The 15,983-nt window shown below is 39.6% G+C and overlaps 1 protein-coding gene across 1 annotated transcript in view; it reads right to left on the bottom strand.

Annotated features, from left to right (window-relative positions):
• Positions 1–15,983, bottom strand: part of LAMA3 (laminin subunit alpha 3) — a 121,199-nt gene that overhangs the window by 92,658 nt on the left and 12,558 nt on the right. Inside the window, exons 3-7 of the mRNA XM_049827320.1 lie at positions 10,438–10,555; positions 9,695–9,813; positions 7,990–8,160; positions 4,876–4,973; positions 3,323–3,438 (exon numbers count right to left, since the gene is read on the bottom strand). Coding sequence (XP_049683277.1) covers positions 3,323–3,438; positions 4,876–4,973; positions 7,990–8,160; positions 9,695–9,813; positions 10,438–10,555 — 622 coding nt within the window. The remainder of the gene's footprint in view (positions 1–3,322; positions 3,439–4,875; positions 4,974–7,989; positions 8,161–9,694; positions 9,814–10,437; positions 10,556–15,983) is intronic.

Genomic DNA, 15,983 nt, shown 5'->3' with positions numbered 1-15,983 from the left:
AGTGGCTCTGAATCCATCTCTCTACATACATGTTCTGCTACACTTTTAACTCCTTCTGACAGATGTTAATAGTGCAGTGCTCAGAAGAGATTGAGAGATACCTGTGAGGCTTTGCCTGCAGGCACATCAGCCTCTCAGATGCCTCAGCCTAGGAAGTTCACCTATTGAAAACATCTGAGATACATTCACTGATATATCCACCTGTGGCCTTGTACACGCATCAGCTGGCTTCACCAATCTCCTTACATCAAGGTGGGAGACCTAAATCCCGAAAAGCCTTTGCTGTTTTACCTGTGGCAAAAAGGCCTAGCAATATAAATCCCAGAGCCAGCCCAATGTTTGTGCCTTGCTTGCAGAAGAGAATTAACCTGAAAAATAGCTCTGCACTTTGAATAGTTCCTGCAAATACAGTTTGAGTAAAGGGTGATGGATTTACCCAGAAAATAATTTATCTAATTTGCTATAGATCAGTTACATGTATCTCATCTTAGCTAAAATTAATCTCTTCCCATTGGTCATGTAAAGCTCTGCCTGTCTCCACTCAAATCTTCCAGAACAATAATATAATTCTGAGTAGGAACCAACCATAATAGCAAGCAAACAGAATAAATCAAAGGGTAGGGCCATGGTTTTGCCATAAACTCATTCTATGATGTCCTTTTTTTTCTGATCTGAACTTCTTTCCTCACTGGAGATGAACAACGGGAATTTTCTGAAAGAATGCAGGAAGCAAAAAAGGCTTCCCCAAGCATCTGGGTGCTAGGTGAACTTTTAATTACAGATGTTCCAGCACTCCAGGGAAACCTTCCTGGGAAATTCCTGAAGTTTTGACTTTATAAAGCTATGATTTCATGTTTAGGGAAATCCCTAAGGACTAGAGGAAATGGCCTCAAGTTGCGCCAGGGAACGTTTAGATTGGATATTAGGAAAAATTTCTTCACCGAAAGGTTGTCAAGCACAGGAGCAGGCTGCCCAGGGAAGTGGTTGAGTCACCATCCTTGGAGGTATTTAAAAGACATGCAGATGTGGTGCTTAGGGACATGGTTTAGTGATGGACTTGGCAGTGTTAGGTTAATTGTTGGACTTGATGATCTTAACGGTCTTCTATCCTCCCTTCATCCGGACCAGGGGATAAGATACTCTGGAAGGCATTGGGTTCCTGAAAGCACCTTAGAACAGAAACTAAGGGCCCTGGCCCTACGTTCTTCATGACGAGGGAAGCACATGGGAAGTAATCCTTCCAAACTCTATTCCAAGTACCTGGCACAACTGGGAGCACAACTCGGGGACAATTGGTTCTCCGTGCCTTGCTGTGCTATCAGACAGATAAGAGAGGGCAAGCTGGATCATTCTCTGTATCTCCTCTACGCCCTTGTATCTGAACAGCTTTGGACAAGGAAGCCTTTTTCTATAAAGTGCCAACAACACAGCCAAGGCCTTGCCCATGATAGGTTGTGCCCTCCTCCCATCAGGTTCCCTTCTGGTCTGCTGACAGGAACCAGACAAGTCAAGATTGGGTTCCCTGGCCAGGTTGTGATAGCCTGTGAAGATTTTGGGTTTTTTTTTTTTAATTCATATAATTCTTCAAGAAAATAAAACATTGCACAAATGAGATGCTGGTTCAAGATACCAAGTCAGAAAACGAAAGAAGAGAACATCACCCCCCCAAAAAAAATTTACACCCTAAATAAAAGGTCCCTGCTTCTAGGGCCAAACTGTCTGTGAGCACCTCACAAGTATGTCTTCTAAGAGCAACAGGAAATTATTTGCTCTGATTATAGTAATAGCATTTTCTCTCACAGAGGAATAGAAACCCTTCAACCTCACCAAACATCTTCTTACCGCTTTGAGCCATTCGCTGACCCATACAGTACTGGGAACTCATAGCAAAAGGTTGGGCTTACCCCTACAAGTTCCCACCAACCTCTTTCAATCAGTTTCTCTCAAAGGACCTCAGGCTTCTGGGAAGCTTAACGAGGTTGCTTTAATTCCTTCACTACTGGCTGCCAGGAAAAGAGGTCTGCACCTGGCAAACACTCTCAACAAATCACCTCAAACAGCTAGGAGCAATCCATACTAAAAAAGGGTATTTTTTCAGAAGTAGTTAGAAGCAAAGTTGTTTTGGCTCAGAATCTTGTAGATGATCTTTTATAAATGCCTTTTTTAAAAAACATGATGTTATTTATGCTCTTTGTCGATCTCTTTCTTGGCAGAAAATGTTTTCCTTTCAAAGAAAGGAATTTCAATGAGGTTTCAAATATTGTCCAAAACAATGTCCCAACATGCCTATCTCCTATCAAACATTTTAATCATCTTCCCCCCCCCCCCCCCCCCCAACACTCAGTCTTAGTACTGCAGTTTTGATTAAACAAGCCACCTCTTTATTCCTGAAACTAATTATATAGGTACATCTCTTTGGCTTTCAAATAAGGTTCCCCTGTTAACGGTTTGTACCCACTGGCTATGCTACTCTCAGGAATGGCAGACAAGGAAAATAAATTAGGCCAGACACAAAGGAAACTGCAGGCTGCCAACATATTTGTTCAGAATAGGATGTGTACAGAGATGGGAACACTGCCTCTACCACACTCAATGGTTTCTGGCCAGAAGGATGGAAAACACCCATGTGTGACAGTACATACCCCTCCACCAAAAGGGTGTCCATGTGGTCATTTTCTTTAACACAAGGGAGGTGGGACAAAGGTCAATGGGCTTCTCCAGCTTGACTACTCAGTCCGTGGGACTAAAGCACTCCAAACTCCCAACTATGAGCATGGGAAGGGGTGCAAACGTGGAATTGCCAGGACTCCCCACCAGGAATGCCTTTGTGCCCGCTTATGTATGGTCAGCGAGGGGTGACCATCAGCAGGAGAGCAGAGGGCAGCTCAAGCACCCATAAGCAGTGGCAGCCTTGAGAAAAAATCTCTCTGTAATCTGAACATCATGAGGCTGGGTGATAGGCAAATTTTGAAGATGTACAGCATGCTTAGAGTCTCTGCTCTGCTGGGGCGGATCCACAACCTGTCAGCAGACAGCTATGACTGGGGAGAGACATTGACCCAATGTACTACAAGAAGGCTTCCACTTTTCTCATGTAATATTCTCACACGAATGACTGTTTTCATTGTTTAATGAGAGAACATAAATAATATTCACTGCATCATCTGTTCCTTATTGCTGCATGGAAAGAATTTTCTCAGTAAAGAAAAAAGGTGTTAAAACATGCAGTGTGCTAGTTATGTTCCGTGAGCACGTATTCTACAGCTAATTCCCACCCTCTTGTCAATGTCCCTTTTAACCTAGCATCTTTTAGGCTACTCACGTTCGCATGTGTTTGTGCTCCCAGCTGTTGCAGGTTGCCACTGTTTCTGATTATATCCAGGGCAGCAGTGATCACAGGTTTCCCCACAAGTGTTATGCTGACATTCACACTGAAACCTACAGAAATGAAAGCCTCTTATTCTGCTGAAGCTGAATTTAAAGGTTTTTTTCTTAATTTTATTGCAATTCAAGACTTATGCATAGTGTGAAAAAGACAGGACATAAGTTCACATATAAAGAGGTCAAACAGTAATACTAGAACATTTTGGAACTTTCTTAAAACTCTTCATGACTGATTAATCATGTGATTATGAGCTTATTACCACAGATTACTTATAGAGAACATTTATAATTGGATTCAATAGACTGGATTATGAAACTTCATTCTACAATATTAAATCAAGATGATATATAACAGTTTAAGTTGTATCCTATTTTAGCTTCAATCCAAGGCTCAAGCTTGTTGACCTACAATAAATCAAAATGTCACCTTTATAAGCATACCTTCATCATTTTTTCATTATGCTTTGTTTACAATAATTTTATTAGTGTTTTTAATAAACCAAGATTATAACTTCACCTTGTTATTTTTAAAATAGTGCGCACTATTCATCAAGAAAATGTAGTCCATATTTATTTTGATTTAGCTGAATAGCCTACTTAAGGGGCAGGGTCTCATTATGTGCTAGGTCTTACTATCACGCATAGTAACTTAATCCAGGAGCAACAAAGACCTTGAGACTGGAGAGGCCTTTTCCAATGTGTGCAGTCTAATAACCAAGGGGCAATAAAATTCTCAAGTATAACCATTCTGTTCCCATAGATTTCACACCTTCTGTACTTACCATTTCTCTAGCATAGACATCTGGAAAGAAGGTACCCATCTGCCCACTTACTCCTCATTAAAACACAACTGAAAATATTATATTGTCCTGATAAAAGTTTGTTTCAATGCCTTCATGCATAAGAGCAACAGCTGGCTTAAACCAGGTTTTTAAAATATGTTTTAGACAGCGTGATATTCACAGTCACTTCCCTATAGCAGATGAGGCAAGGAGCCAGATCTAACTCCTTGTGAAATCAATATGGAGATCATAAACTTCACAGGGAAAGGGAATAGTTCATTCAGTTTGTTTTTATTTTTTCCAGTAATGATTGAAAGCCATTGGATCTTGGCAGAGCTCAGTTATAATGCTCAGTATCTCCAGAAAGTTCACTAACTGTTCTTGAGTTGGGCTTCTAATTCCTGCTGTTGGAAGGTGATACCAGCCCATGTTTTCCAACAAGAACTAAGGGTTTCTAATGAATTATTCAATCTGCCAAACTCTTGTTTCAATTACAAAGAAAAATCTAAGTAAAGACTTTTTATTACTATATTTCACATACAATAGCTCTTGACATGTTTTCTTGTCATTCATTAGCAGATTCTAGTTTTTTAAATATAATGAAAAATCCCTGTAAGACTATACCATTTTATAATAAAAAAAGGTCATTTGAAAACATTCATGTATTGGTTTTCTCATATTAAATTAAAGTTATGCTCATTTTACTTACTGGTATTGGTTGTCAGCACTCTTTGCATTACATACTTCAGCATGGCCATGGCAAACACATCGACCACCAATACTGATGTCCTTTATACTGTAGTAATACTATGGAACAAGCACAAGAAGTAGATATAGTCTTTCCTTACTTGTACTGTGTCAGAAATATCAACATCAGATTGTTAAATCTTGTGTATAAGAATTTTAAAGGCATGACTTTACAAAAGGCCAAGGTCAGGCAGCCAATGGTAAAGCTCTGTTGATGTCTATGTCTCAGGATGAGTACCAGCAAATCAAAGTCAATACCCACAGCATGCCTGACAGCAACAGGCTTGTGCAGCTCACACCAAATGCATATCGCTGTAGCTCTCCATTCCCCAGTAGCTACACAGCCCAAAGCTTGTTCAAAGCCAGCTTGAGGATGGAGATATAAACTACTGTCAAAGCATCAATTTGTGAGACTGTGGTCAGCTCAACAAACAGGACATGCTGGTATGGGCAGTGCAGTTTCCCCATTCAGTCAGACATCGCCACTAAACACTAGAGAGTGACCGAAATCACCAGCTTGGTCAAAATCATTCCTGACTCAAGCTGGATTTGAAATTGTGACCTGAAGTTGAACGTGTCTCATCCTCACGCCTTGCAGGCTTCCAGGCAAAGAAGATAAAAATGTAATTGACTCAACTCAGTGAAAATACCATTACTGTATACATATAAATAGTAACTTCTGCATACATTTTTGTAGCTCAGAAGTTGTTTCCTTTCCCCTTAGAGCACCAGGCAGAATGGAGAGACGGTTGTAAATCTTTATCTCTGTGAACCCTCAGAAAAACTAAAGAGGCAGATTTAATGTCACTGGAGGATGAAGAGAAAAAGGGTCAGAACGTTATGCAGGTACATCTCTTGTGCTCACTCTACCCACATTACATGCCCTCTAAGTGGTATACACAGACTGTCTCAGTGGTGAACCTTCCCCTCTACTCCGTACTGGTGAGGCCACAGCTGCAGTACCGGTTCCAATTCTGGGCTCCCCAGTACAGGGGAGATATTAACGTACTGGAGAGAGTCCAGCAAAGGGCCACAAATATAATGAAGGGACTGGAGCATATCTCCTATGAGGAAAGGTCAAGAGAGCTGGGACTGTTCAGCCTGGAGAGGGCTCAAGGGGGAACTTATCAAGGTGTATAAATACCCAAAAGAAGGGTGCAAGGAGGACAGAGCCAGGCTCTTCTCACTGGTACCCAGTGACAGGACCAGAGGCAATGGGCACAATCTGAAACACAGGAGGTTCCCTCTAAACATCAGGAAACACTTTTTCACTGTGAGGGTGACCAAGCACTGACACAGGTTGCCCAGAGAGGTTGTGAAGTCTTCCTCCTTGGAGATACTCAAAAGCCGTCTCGACATGGTATTGGTCAACTGGCTCTAGGTAGCCCTGCTTGAGCAGCGAGGGTTGGATCTAAGGACCACCAGAGGTTCCTTCCAACATCAACCATTCTGTGATTCACTTCAGTTGCATATACACTCTCTACTTTTATGTAGGTGGAGTTGGCTGGCACAGACCAGATGCTTCCCAAGGCAGAGAGCTTTTCCAAGTAGCTCTTTGCTCTACCGCAGGTGGGATATACAGACTAGGAAATATTTTTTGCCTTCTGAACTATATCTACTCAAATATACACATTCATTTCTAACTATGCCTACCATTTTCACACTTTAAGTAAAACTTCCAAGTAAAAACTTTCAAGAAAAATCTTTCAGTGTTTTCAGCACAGCTAGAAAGGATCACTGTGACTCTCACCAACATATTTGACAGTGGTTTTTGATAGAAGAGTCTTCACAACGCAGTCTATAGTTTTACACAGCTTTGCAGGGCTACGCTTTACTACTAACAGTGACTGTGCTGTCACTGGTCAGTAATAAGTCAAATTAGCTATAGGCCAAAAGAATTAATAGGCCAAACTGTCACAGTGTAGACATAAAACATACTCTATATAATTCAGTGTGTCATGAACTCAAACCATTAACAGGGGAAGCCAGGCAGTTACTTGGATAGGAGAACAGAACTGGTCTGGTTTTCATCTGTTTCTATAAGAAGTTTAACACAAAGATTCTCCTTAAAAATATTAACTATTTCCTAGACTTGGAAGGTCTCTACAATAAAAACTTGTGCTCTCTTAAACAATTTAATAAAGTACTTGACATTTCATTCATCTATCTTATATACCATGGCTATGATAACATCAGAACTTCCTTACAATAAAGCTGTGCTGCTTGCCAAGCAAACTAAATGCTGCCTTTACATCTGCCTGTGAGCAACATCTTAAAATTCACTTAAGACAATAACAGTACTTACTGGGAGCGCTATCAAGTAACTGGAATAGTTTTATGTTTTTTGATGCAGAAACCCTCACACACATTTGTGCAGTGCCTCACCCCAAGGTTTCCTCCAATTGTTACCGAATCTTCATTTTAAATGAAAAGGTTAAAAATAACAATACAATATGAAGTCTGCAATCTTTCTAAGTATATGAATTTCTATGCCATGTTCCCTTGAGGGAACTGAATTTCCTTAAATTTCCCCACTGAATGGGAGTGGGACTTTGGCTTTCAAGCTCTTGGAGAGCCCAAAATCCACTGAAAATACCTAGACATCTCAAACTATTTGTGGAAAGATAGTAATTTTCGAGTACACCCTTCGATTCCTGCTCCTTCAGAAACTTAGGTACTGTTTCCTGAAAATCTTTCTTTGAATAAATAAGGAAAGTAGTGTCAAATAAAGCTGAAAAGATTTAGTTCCTCAGTTCTGCATAAGATAGTTTAGAAGATTTCCGCTTTGGCTCATTATAGCTCCCGTGATGCACCCAACTTCCTTCCATATTTGAAAACAGGGAAAGAAGACGGTCTGTTACAAAATCATTAATCATTACTTTCCCTCCATAAATCTGTTCTGACCCAGTTACCTTCTTGTCTCAAGCAAACCTAGAGAAAATATGGGGATTTAAAGGTGGGTCACTGTAAATTTTGATTGTTAGGATGTTGCAAACGTAAAACATCCATATCATGTTTGGTCTCTTAACATGCTGAATAGGTTTGTTGAGACTATCTCGGTGAAAACAGTACTTACTCTACGGGTTACAGTGGGGTCTCGTTGAGCTTTTGATATCAAGTGTCCAAGAAGCGTATTAGTTCTGAGAAAATGAAGGCGGATGTTTGTTGCTTTTGTGAACTCTCGAAGACTAGACGAGTAAGTGAAGTTTTTTGCTCCTGGGCGGCCATTTACCAAAGATACTACAATCTAACAAAGAAGTAAGCACATTTTTTGTTAAAATATATCAGCTGCAAATGTCAGTAGTGGCACAGAGCAACATTAATAAAAATCCAAAAACTTACTATCGTTTCTGAGCATATTTGCAGTAACAACTACTTATTTCATACTGAAGCCAGGACACTGGGAAAAATAGTGTTGTTAGTCTTGGACCCTCCTGAATTCTCATTACCCATATGGCACATCACAGAAAAAAGTGCCTCTATAACACACAAAAAGTACATGTTTTAGTAGGAAAAACAATAAGAATAGTTGCAAATAGTTATATTAACAGTTGATAGTGTCAATGGGAGTTTTGCCTGAGTAAAAACATCAGGTTTTGGCTCTTTCCCAAAGCACATTTATTTTTGGGTTAAGGCACAAACATTCCTGGAAAATATTATTGTTACCAGGTCCAGTGCCTGGGAGCGTATTAATGGTCTTTTGGAAGAAAGTACACAGTGTTGCTTTAGAAAATCCCCTCACATTAAAGCAGGTTTATCTGACTTTCAAAACAAGGGCTCCGGTACTTTTTTATTTTTTAAAGAAACAGATGCCAGCAGCCCAGCAATCATGAATCTCTATTAAATTAACAATCCAGTGTGCACGTACAGGACTGAGTAAGATACTTTCATTTATTTATAACTGACCAGATTTCTATTTTCAGTCGGCTCCTATACTCTGAAACGTATAACAAGGGAATGGTAACGGTTCTGTTGCAGCAGCGTTCCTTTAGGAAAAGTCACACAGCAGGTAACAAGTGTTGTCACCAGCAGTGTTCTTCTATGGAAATTATTCTTTACAATATTTTATTAGGAAAATTTTACAGATATGCTAATAAACAAATTCTATAATATGAAACTACAACCACAGGTCCATATGCTCAAAACTCTGGATAACTCTTGAGGACTTCAGATCTGGATTCTAACCACATCAGGCCTAACAGGAGAATGTCAGCAGGAGCCATCAGCACAGCCTGGAGTTTAACATTCATTCAAATAACACAAGCCACAGTTCTGCCTAGCAAGGAACAACCGCTCAAATCAGAGCAACGTTCTCCAAACACATGTATTATATTATAAATGTGTAGCATTTTATATATTCTTTTCTTAAACAGCTACTTATTATTGAATGGTAAATATCTGTTTCTACAGCCTCTACTCCCACAAGCAATTCTGATGCAGTAAGTTCTGCTATGTACATTGGAAGTGTTCAGAAAATGCGGTCAACACCTTCAAATGCATATGGCTGAAGTGAGGTACCTAAATCATGATAAAAATCAACACAGGTGGCTCTGAGCAACCCCTACCCCCACAGGGAATGGTGAAAGTTAGGAGGAGCCAGCTCACCTCCAAAAATCTCAACAGCTACTTAAGTGCTTGGTTACAGACTTATTAACGTAGATTCAAGCAGTCATAGCTGAAAAATTACTTCCAGTTCTAGGTTTTTATTGAAACAGTAAATTTCTGAAACCAATGCCGTCTGCTTCCAGCATTACACATTACTTTCCCGAAAAAGCACTTACCTCTCCATTTTCAAGTGGCAGGATGCGAGAGTACTCTGTGGTGCAAAGGACATCACTGTCCCTCCTCACTGGAAGATTAGCTTCCTTTCCAAAGTGCTCCAAGCAATCTGCTTTGGAGTCTAGTCAAGTAAGAACAAAATTATTTTTATATGTGAAAATAAACACCATTATTCTAATTTAAATTAACGAAGAAGCATCCCCTGTGCTTTCAAGTAAATTCTCCCCCGTAACTGCATAATAACAGTTATTGTGTCACTCAGCATAAAAAAAATGGAAATTCCTAAACACAAATAATTTCTCGTCCTAAGCAGTTCAGTGGTGCCTGACAAGACATGGCACAATATTTCTCATATCACCATAAAAAAAGCTATATATGTACTCCAAGATTTTGCATTTGTAATTCACTTTGATTTTTGCAAGTTACTCCAGGGTCCCATGGGATGAAGGACACTGTAGTTCTGACATACCCCAAAACCAAGACAAACAAAACAAAACAAAAATTCTCAGACTGAAAAATATTCATGTGCTGAGTTACACTTTCAAAATATCATAGTCATTTTTAGTTACACTCTTGTCACTAATTTATTGTGGATAACTAAGACAAGATAAATGTATTTGATGTTCACTGTCTTCACTGCAGTTGAAACCTTTAGTGAGCCCTATGGTCTGACTTTCCTGCTACTGGGCAAGTGATTGAAGAAACCTGTCCACAGAAGAGCAGGGATGAAAGGATTGATACTCACGAGCAAAAAATTGCCAGGGAGTGTAAGTTCTTCCAAAGTCCACTGATCTTTCTAAGATCCAGAGATCTGGACGAGGAGAATTTGCAAACTTGATAATGATATAGGCAACATGGAAGAGCTGGTAACAGAATATATATAGAACTTATCAGGAGCTTTTAGAACTCTATAAAAAGTACCACAATACTAAAACTAATGTCAATAAACACCTTTTCTTTAGTGTACAGTGAGAAGGTTAACCCTGCAGTTTCATTCCCATTAAAATAATAGGTCAGATTCTCAGCTGGCTACCTCACCTGGCAACGTGCTCCAATACATTAAGAAAACTGCGATAGGACTGTGTTAAATGCCATCATCTTTCAGAACAGCTCTGTTTTGCACATGACTGATTGCTTTGGTGTGTTAAGGGTATAGTACTTAATCTTGAAAAGTTAGCATCTCAACACATCATTGAGCTAAGATACCTTTGCAGCATCCTGGTACATCTGTGTTGCATTCCAATCATGTAATTGTGCTTGTAGTCAAGGAAAATCACAATGACATAAGAGAAAATGCACACTCTTTACACTGGGACTCCTTTGGTTGCCTTTGATAGTGTTCCTCACTTTAAGAATATTTCTAGATAATTTTGCCACTGGACAGACTTTCCAAGTAACAGAAGTAAGCCACCCCAGAGTTTTGTGGGTATCAAATAAATGGGAAAGATTCTTATGACTGGTAGCTCATTCATTGTCTGAAACAGCTCAAAGAGCTTCATCAGCTCAGGGTTCCCAAGGCCAAGAGTCCCATCTGGCTTCTTTAGGTGCTCATTGTGTATCACAGCAGTAGACCACAGAGACAGAAAGCTCCCAAACACTAGAGCAAAAATGGATTTGACAAGAAAGGAAATCTTACTGTAAGCCTCTTGGGATAGTCCACAGTCATAAAAATCAGAACATCAGTAAAATTACCTGTACATTAAAGGTTGAACACAGATTGATTCTAAGGGTCATTTAGAATTTAAACAACCACAACATGGATATGACCTGTCAATAAAAGTGATGCAATATGGAGGTACAGTCAATATTCAAGTGAAGCTGCACCAGAATTTCCCACTCAACAACCTCAACTCAGAATCATGTGCTTGCAAGAGATTCTTTCTTTGGTGGGGGAGGCAGGGAGTTAACAACGGTCTGTCAAGTAACTGCTGCCAGAGCCCTCACATCAAATACACCCATGCAGTTTATCTTTGCTCAGACATCACACATGTCATAACCCTGAAGCCAATACTTTGCAAAGGTTATTAGGCTCCAAACCACAAGTACGTACAAGCTCCCAACCACCAACTGGGAACAGCACCTGTTGCCATGCCTGGCCCATTCAGCTAAGACCAATTCAATAGCTGTCATACCAGCTGGGGCCACCAAGAGCCAGATGCAAACAGTGAACAACGCAGTGGAGCAGATACCTGGAAATACTTGTCCCTAACCAGTACTGCACATGCCAATCCCGTGGCCACATGCACATTGCAGTCATACGGCTACGTGCAGCCTCAATCTTCACACATCTAGTTCAGACATCAGCTTCTGAATACCAAAAGTATTCATAGAAGAAAGTAAAACCTTCTCACGGAGAAATGGGAGGAATTCAGGGACTTCATGGAGCATGCTCTCATGATAATAACCTCATATCCCAGAAAGCTTTTTTGTTGTGCTTTCACTTAATTCAGCATGTACAACAACTATCCAGGGCAACTGCCTGTTCTATACACAAAAAGGCATCACTGCAGCAGGTGTCATACCTTCAAACCTATTTCAGAAACTGTTGATTTGCTGAATGTTGCTTACCTAGATCAGTGGACAGATAGCTGGGGAAAAAAACCATTTCATGTAAGTGTTGGAATTTATCCTGCCTACTTAACACAGCTTGACAAGCGCCAACTTCACCTCCTGTGATACTAAATTAAGTACCTAAGTAGCCTGACAGTATCTACATATGGAAAATTACTTACTAGGCAACAGTGTCAAGCAAAGAAAGTGGCAGCCATTCTGTTGACAAAGCCCAGAACTATGTGCAATGACTGCATAGGTGGACTAATGCCCTTAAATTACCGACAAAAAGTCCCTACGCCGATTGTCAGAAATAGGTGAATACTCTGGGGACTGTGGCAAGATTTGCTCTTACTGAGCTTCTGATACTCTTTACCTAAGTAACTTCTGCTACTTGACTGGCAAGTTTCAGAGTAGGGATATTGGCCATACAGACATATGTCATCCAGTATGGCCATTCAATGCGAAGACTGGTATCCTCCCAGGAAAGCATGATAGTTCTGAAATTCTTAAAAAAAAGTGCTTCATGTTCTTGCTTTTGGCCAGCTGAATCTCTCAAGGGGTATTGCCTCCCCTATGCTTTATGGTCTTTGGGAGTCCCATCCTTATATGCATGTTAACAAGTGTGGATAGCACTCTGTGTGTTGATTGACCCAGACTTAATCAAGATAAATGGTTTAGAAAGCTCAAGAGAAAACAAAGGAAGCATATAGAAAAGGTCCTGCCTTCTCCGGGGCCCCACTGCTTGCAGTCACATTGTGGAATCATTACAACAATGACCTTCTACCTACTCTCCAAAAAAGCAGACAACATCTGCTTCAGCTTGTCATAGTTATTATATTCTTTCAATCAGACGCTACTCAAAGTGCTGACACAGTCAGTCTCATCTCGCCTCTTGTAACAGGTGATACCTTCTCATTAGTGTAAGCAAAATAGTAGCAGTGAATTCCATTTCCACAGTGCTTCCACACTGCTGAAGAAACATGAGACAAGCTCCCTTGTACATCAGTGTCACACTGGGCTATAAGCTTTCATAAGCGTCTAAAGAAAAAAGCAGACAAAATTAAGGCACACAAGAGTAACACAGCTGAATCAGCATGTGGCACCTGTCAAACACCTGTATGCCACATCTACTGTGCAGCTGTGGAATTTGCTTAAGCCTATGACTACTCAATGCATGTGAAGCTGAAGTACACTCCAATATGCGTTTTTTGTCAGGAACTCCGCAAGTCTGCCAATGCTTGAAGAACTGTCTCCCAGCACCACACTTTGCATACTTCCATGCAAATCACAAAATGAAAGAAAAAATGTATGGCAACAAACTACTGTTGCATATGAAAACCTTCAATTCACACGCATCTCTCCTTACATCTCACAGTTTGATATACTGCTTGGGTTTGTACAGTCACATTCAGAAAGGGGAAAGGGATAGATCTCGAGAAAATTTAAATTAGTGTTAGTTAATGACAATATATCACCAAAACTTAGTCACCAACACTATCATCTGTCTTGCCAACGATTTGGTTCTGACCTGGATCAAGGATGCAGAATAGCACCTGAAAATCCAAATTTCCACTACGATTGAATACTGACCAAGTTGATGAATGGTCTCTCTTCAGATCTGATGAGGCAACAATGGAAGAGAAATAATCCTTGGCTTATCAAATAAATCCTAACTAAAGATAGATCCTAACTAAAGTAACCTTGCTGACGTAAGACCTAGAAAAGCAGTCATTAAAGCCAATTTTAAGCACATATTCTATGCTGGCATTTCACTAATTTAAATCTTGAACCCATTGCATTGATAGAAATAAGACCTACCCTGAAAAAAAGGCATAACAAACTCAAAGCAATGTTATTCTTCAGTCATTCAGTTTGGGGAAAAAAGGAAGTGAATTTCTTCATTTTTGAAAAAATGTTTATTTGGTTGCTTTTAAGTCAAATTTCTTTCATTAAAAAACAACCATTTTTCAAAAGGAGTGTTAAAAATGTAAGTAAACATTAAAAATAACTGCTTTTTTGGTGCAATTATATAATAGTGTTTTAAAAAATCATCAAAACATCTGAAATATGGCTTAATCAAAGTTCTGACAGTTTTCTTATATGAATAAAGAATTAGGTTTAAAAGTAGAACCCATATTTTGTTTCCAGTAATAGAAACAATCCACTCTGGAAATGGATGCTTGAAAGAGGATGTATTCCTGTAAATGTCCCAACACCATATCCCGCTGTAATCTAGCAGCATGGGTCAAACCTGATGGACTGTCAACAGCTGGAATTTAACTAGTTCCATATTGATGTGACCTTTTCCTGTTCACTCACATTTGTTCAGATTTGAAATGTTCTTGCAGGCAGTAGCCTTGAAGATTTATAAAAACCCAGATAAAATTTTAAAAAAATCATCCAGTAGAATGAGAAAAATCTTTTCCTCACCTGAGAATGGAAATTATAATTCAGCGTTAGGAATTGCCAATATTACATTACAAAACCAGAAACATTTCTATAGAAGCCCTTACAGGTGAATTGAAGACTGTCTTAAAAGGGCTCATTTAAACTGAATGAGAATCACACTGTACCATTCTTGTTGACGATACAATATTCGTGATCTCTAACAGCATGCATATTACTTGTTTTAACCCAACAGGAAGAAAACGTCCTATGACCCATTGCATTCTCATGAGAATTCTAAAAAATTACAATAATAGTAATTAAAAATCTTTTCTCTCTTTTCTCCTTGGAAGTTTAAACAACTCTTTAAACAGAGGAATTTCCAAGATCTATTTGATTCCTGAAATACATATGCAAATGGAAGAAAGGTGTAGAAAAGCATAGTATATTTCCTCCATTCCTACCACCATAGACTCAATACAGAATACTAAAATACTGGAATGACTTGTTAGTTAAATGCTGGACATAAACTAGTACAAATGAAAAACACAATACGTTCTGAACAATCATTATGCTGTGTGCTGCAAATGTAGCAAAGGATTGTTCTCCCTTTTTGGCTCATGAAGAACAGAAATTCCTGGAGTGTTGTAATAACAAGAACACAACTAGAGCCAGGTAGATCATCTATCTGAGGCATTCTATATATCTCAAGATGCGTTCAAAGAGACATCAACAACAATCTCTCTTCATGGAACCTGAATTGTAGAAGTACAGAGAACAGCTATTTCCAGCACGATAGTATTTCCTCAGACTGTATTAGCAGATATCTACACCACCAAAACTTCTCTCAACTTGTATGACTGTTCTGCTAGGCTTCTGACATTACCTTGAATAATGTCACTGAGGTTGGCGTTGCACATTATGCAGAAGATAGTGAGGTCCCTGCACTGAAGGACCTCTGCAAAAGATGCCCTGCATTAGCAGACATGCAACCTTTCTCTGCTTGCTGGATACCTTAGTAAAGAAGGTGAGAAAGAGGCAGAAATCTGATGATCATTCAGTACCTAAAATGAACTTCTCAGACATGGACCAGTGCAGGAGGGGGATTCAAGGAAGTGTGAACTGTGTGTGCTTAGCACCTGCTCCAGAACACACCTTAGTGCCACTGATTTCACAGGGTCGGTCCATTAGTTTCTTAATGTAAGGAAGCCTTAAGGTCTTGAGCATTAATTTTTCTCAAGGACCAAAACATAAAAATAACAAGCTATTTAAATGAAATAAAAATCCCACGTATGCTGGTTATAATGAAAGGCTTTGATTTCTTGTGGTTGCAAAAAGTCCAGCATCCCTTTC

Source organism: Accipiter gentilis, chromosome 2, assembly GCF_929443795.1.
Source record: "Accipiter gentilis chromosome 2, bAccGen1.1, whole genome shotgun sequence".
In the NCBI taxonomy this organism is placed as follows: domain Eukaryota; kingdom Metazoa; phylum Chordata; class Aves; order Accipitriformes; family Accipitridae; genus Astur; species Astur gentilis.
The sequence above is the reverse complement of the archived record's forward strand: the minus strand, read 5'-3'. Positions and strand labels throughout refer to the sequence as shown.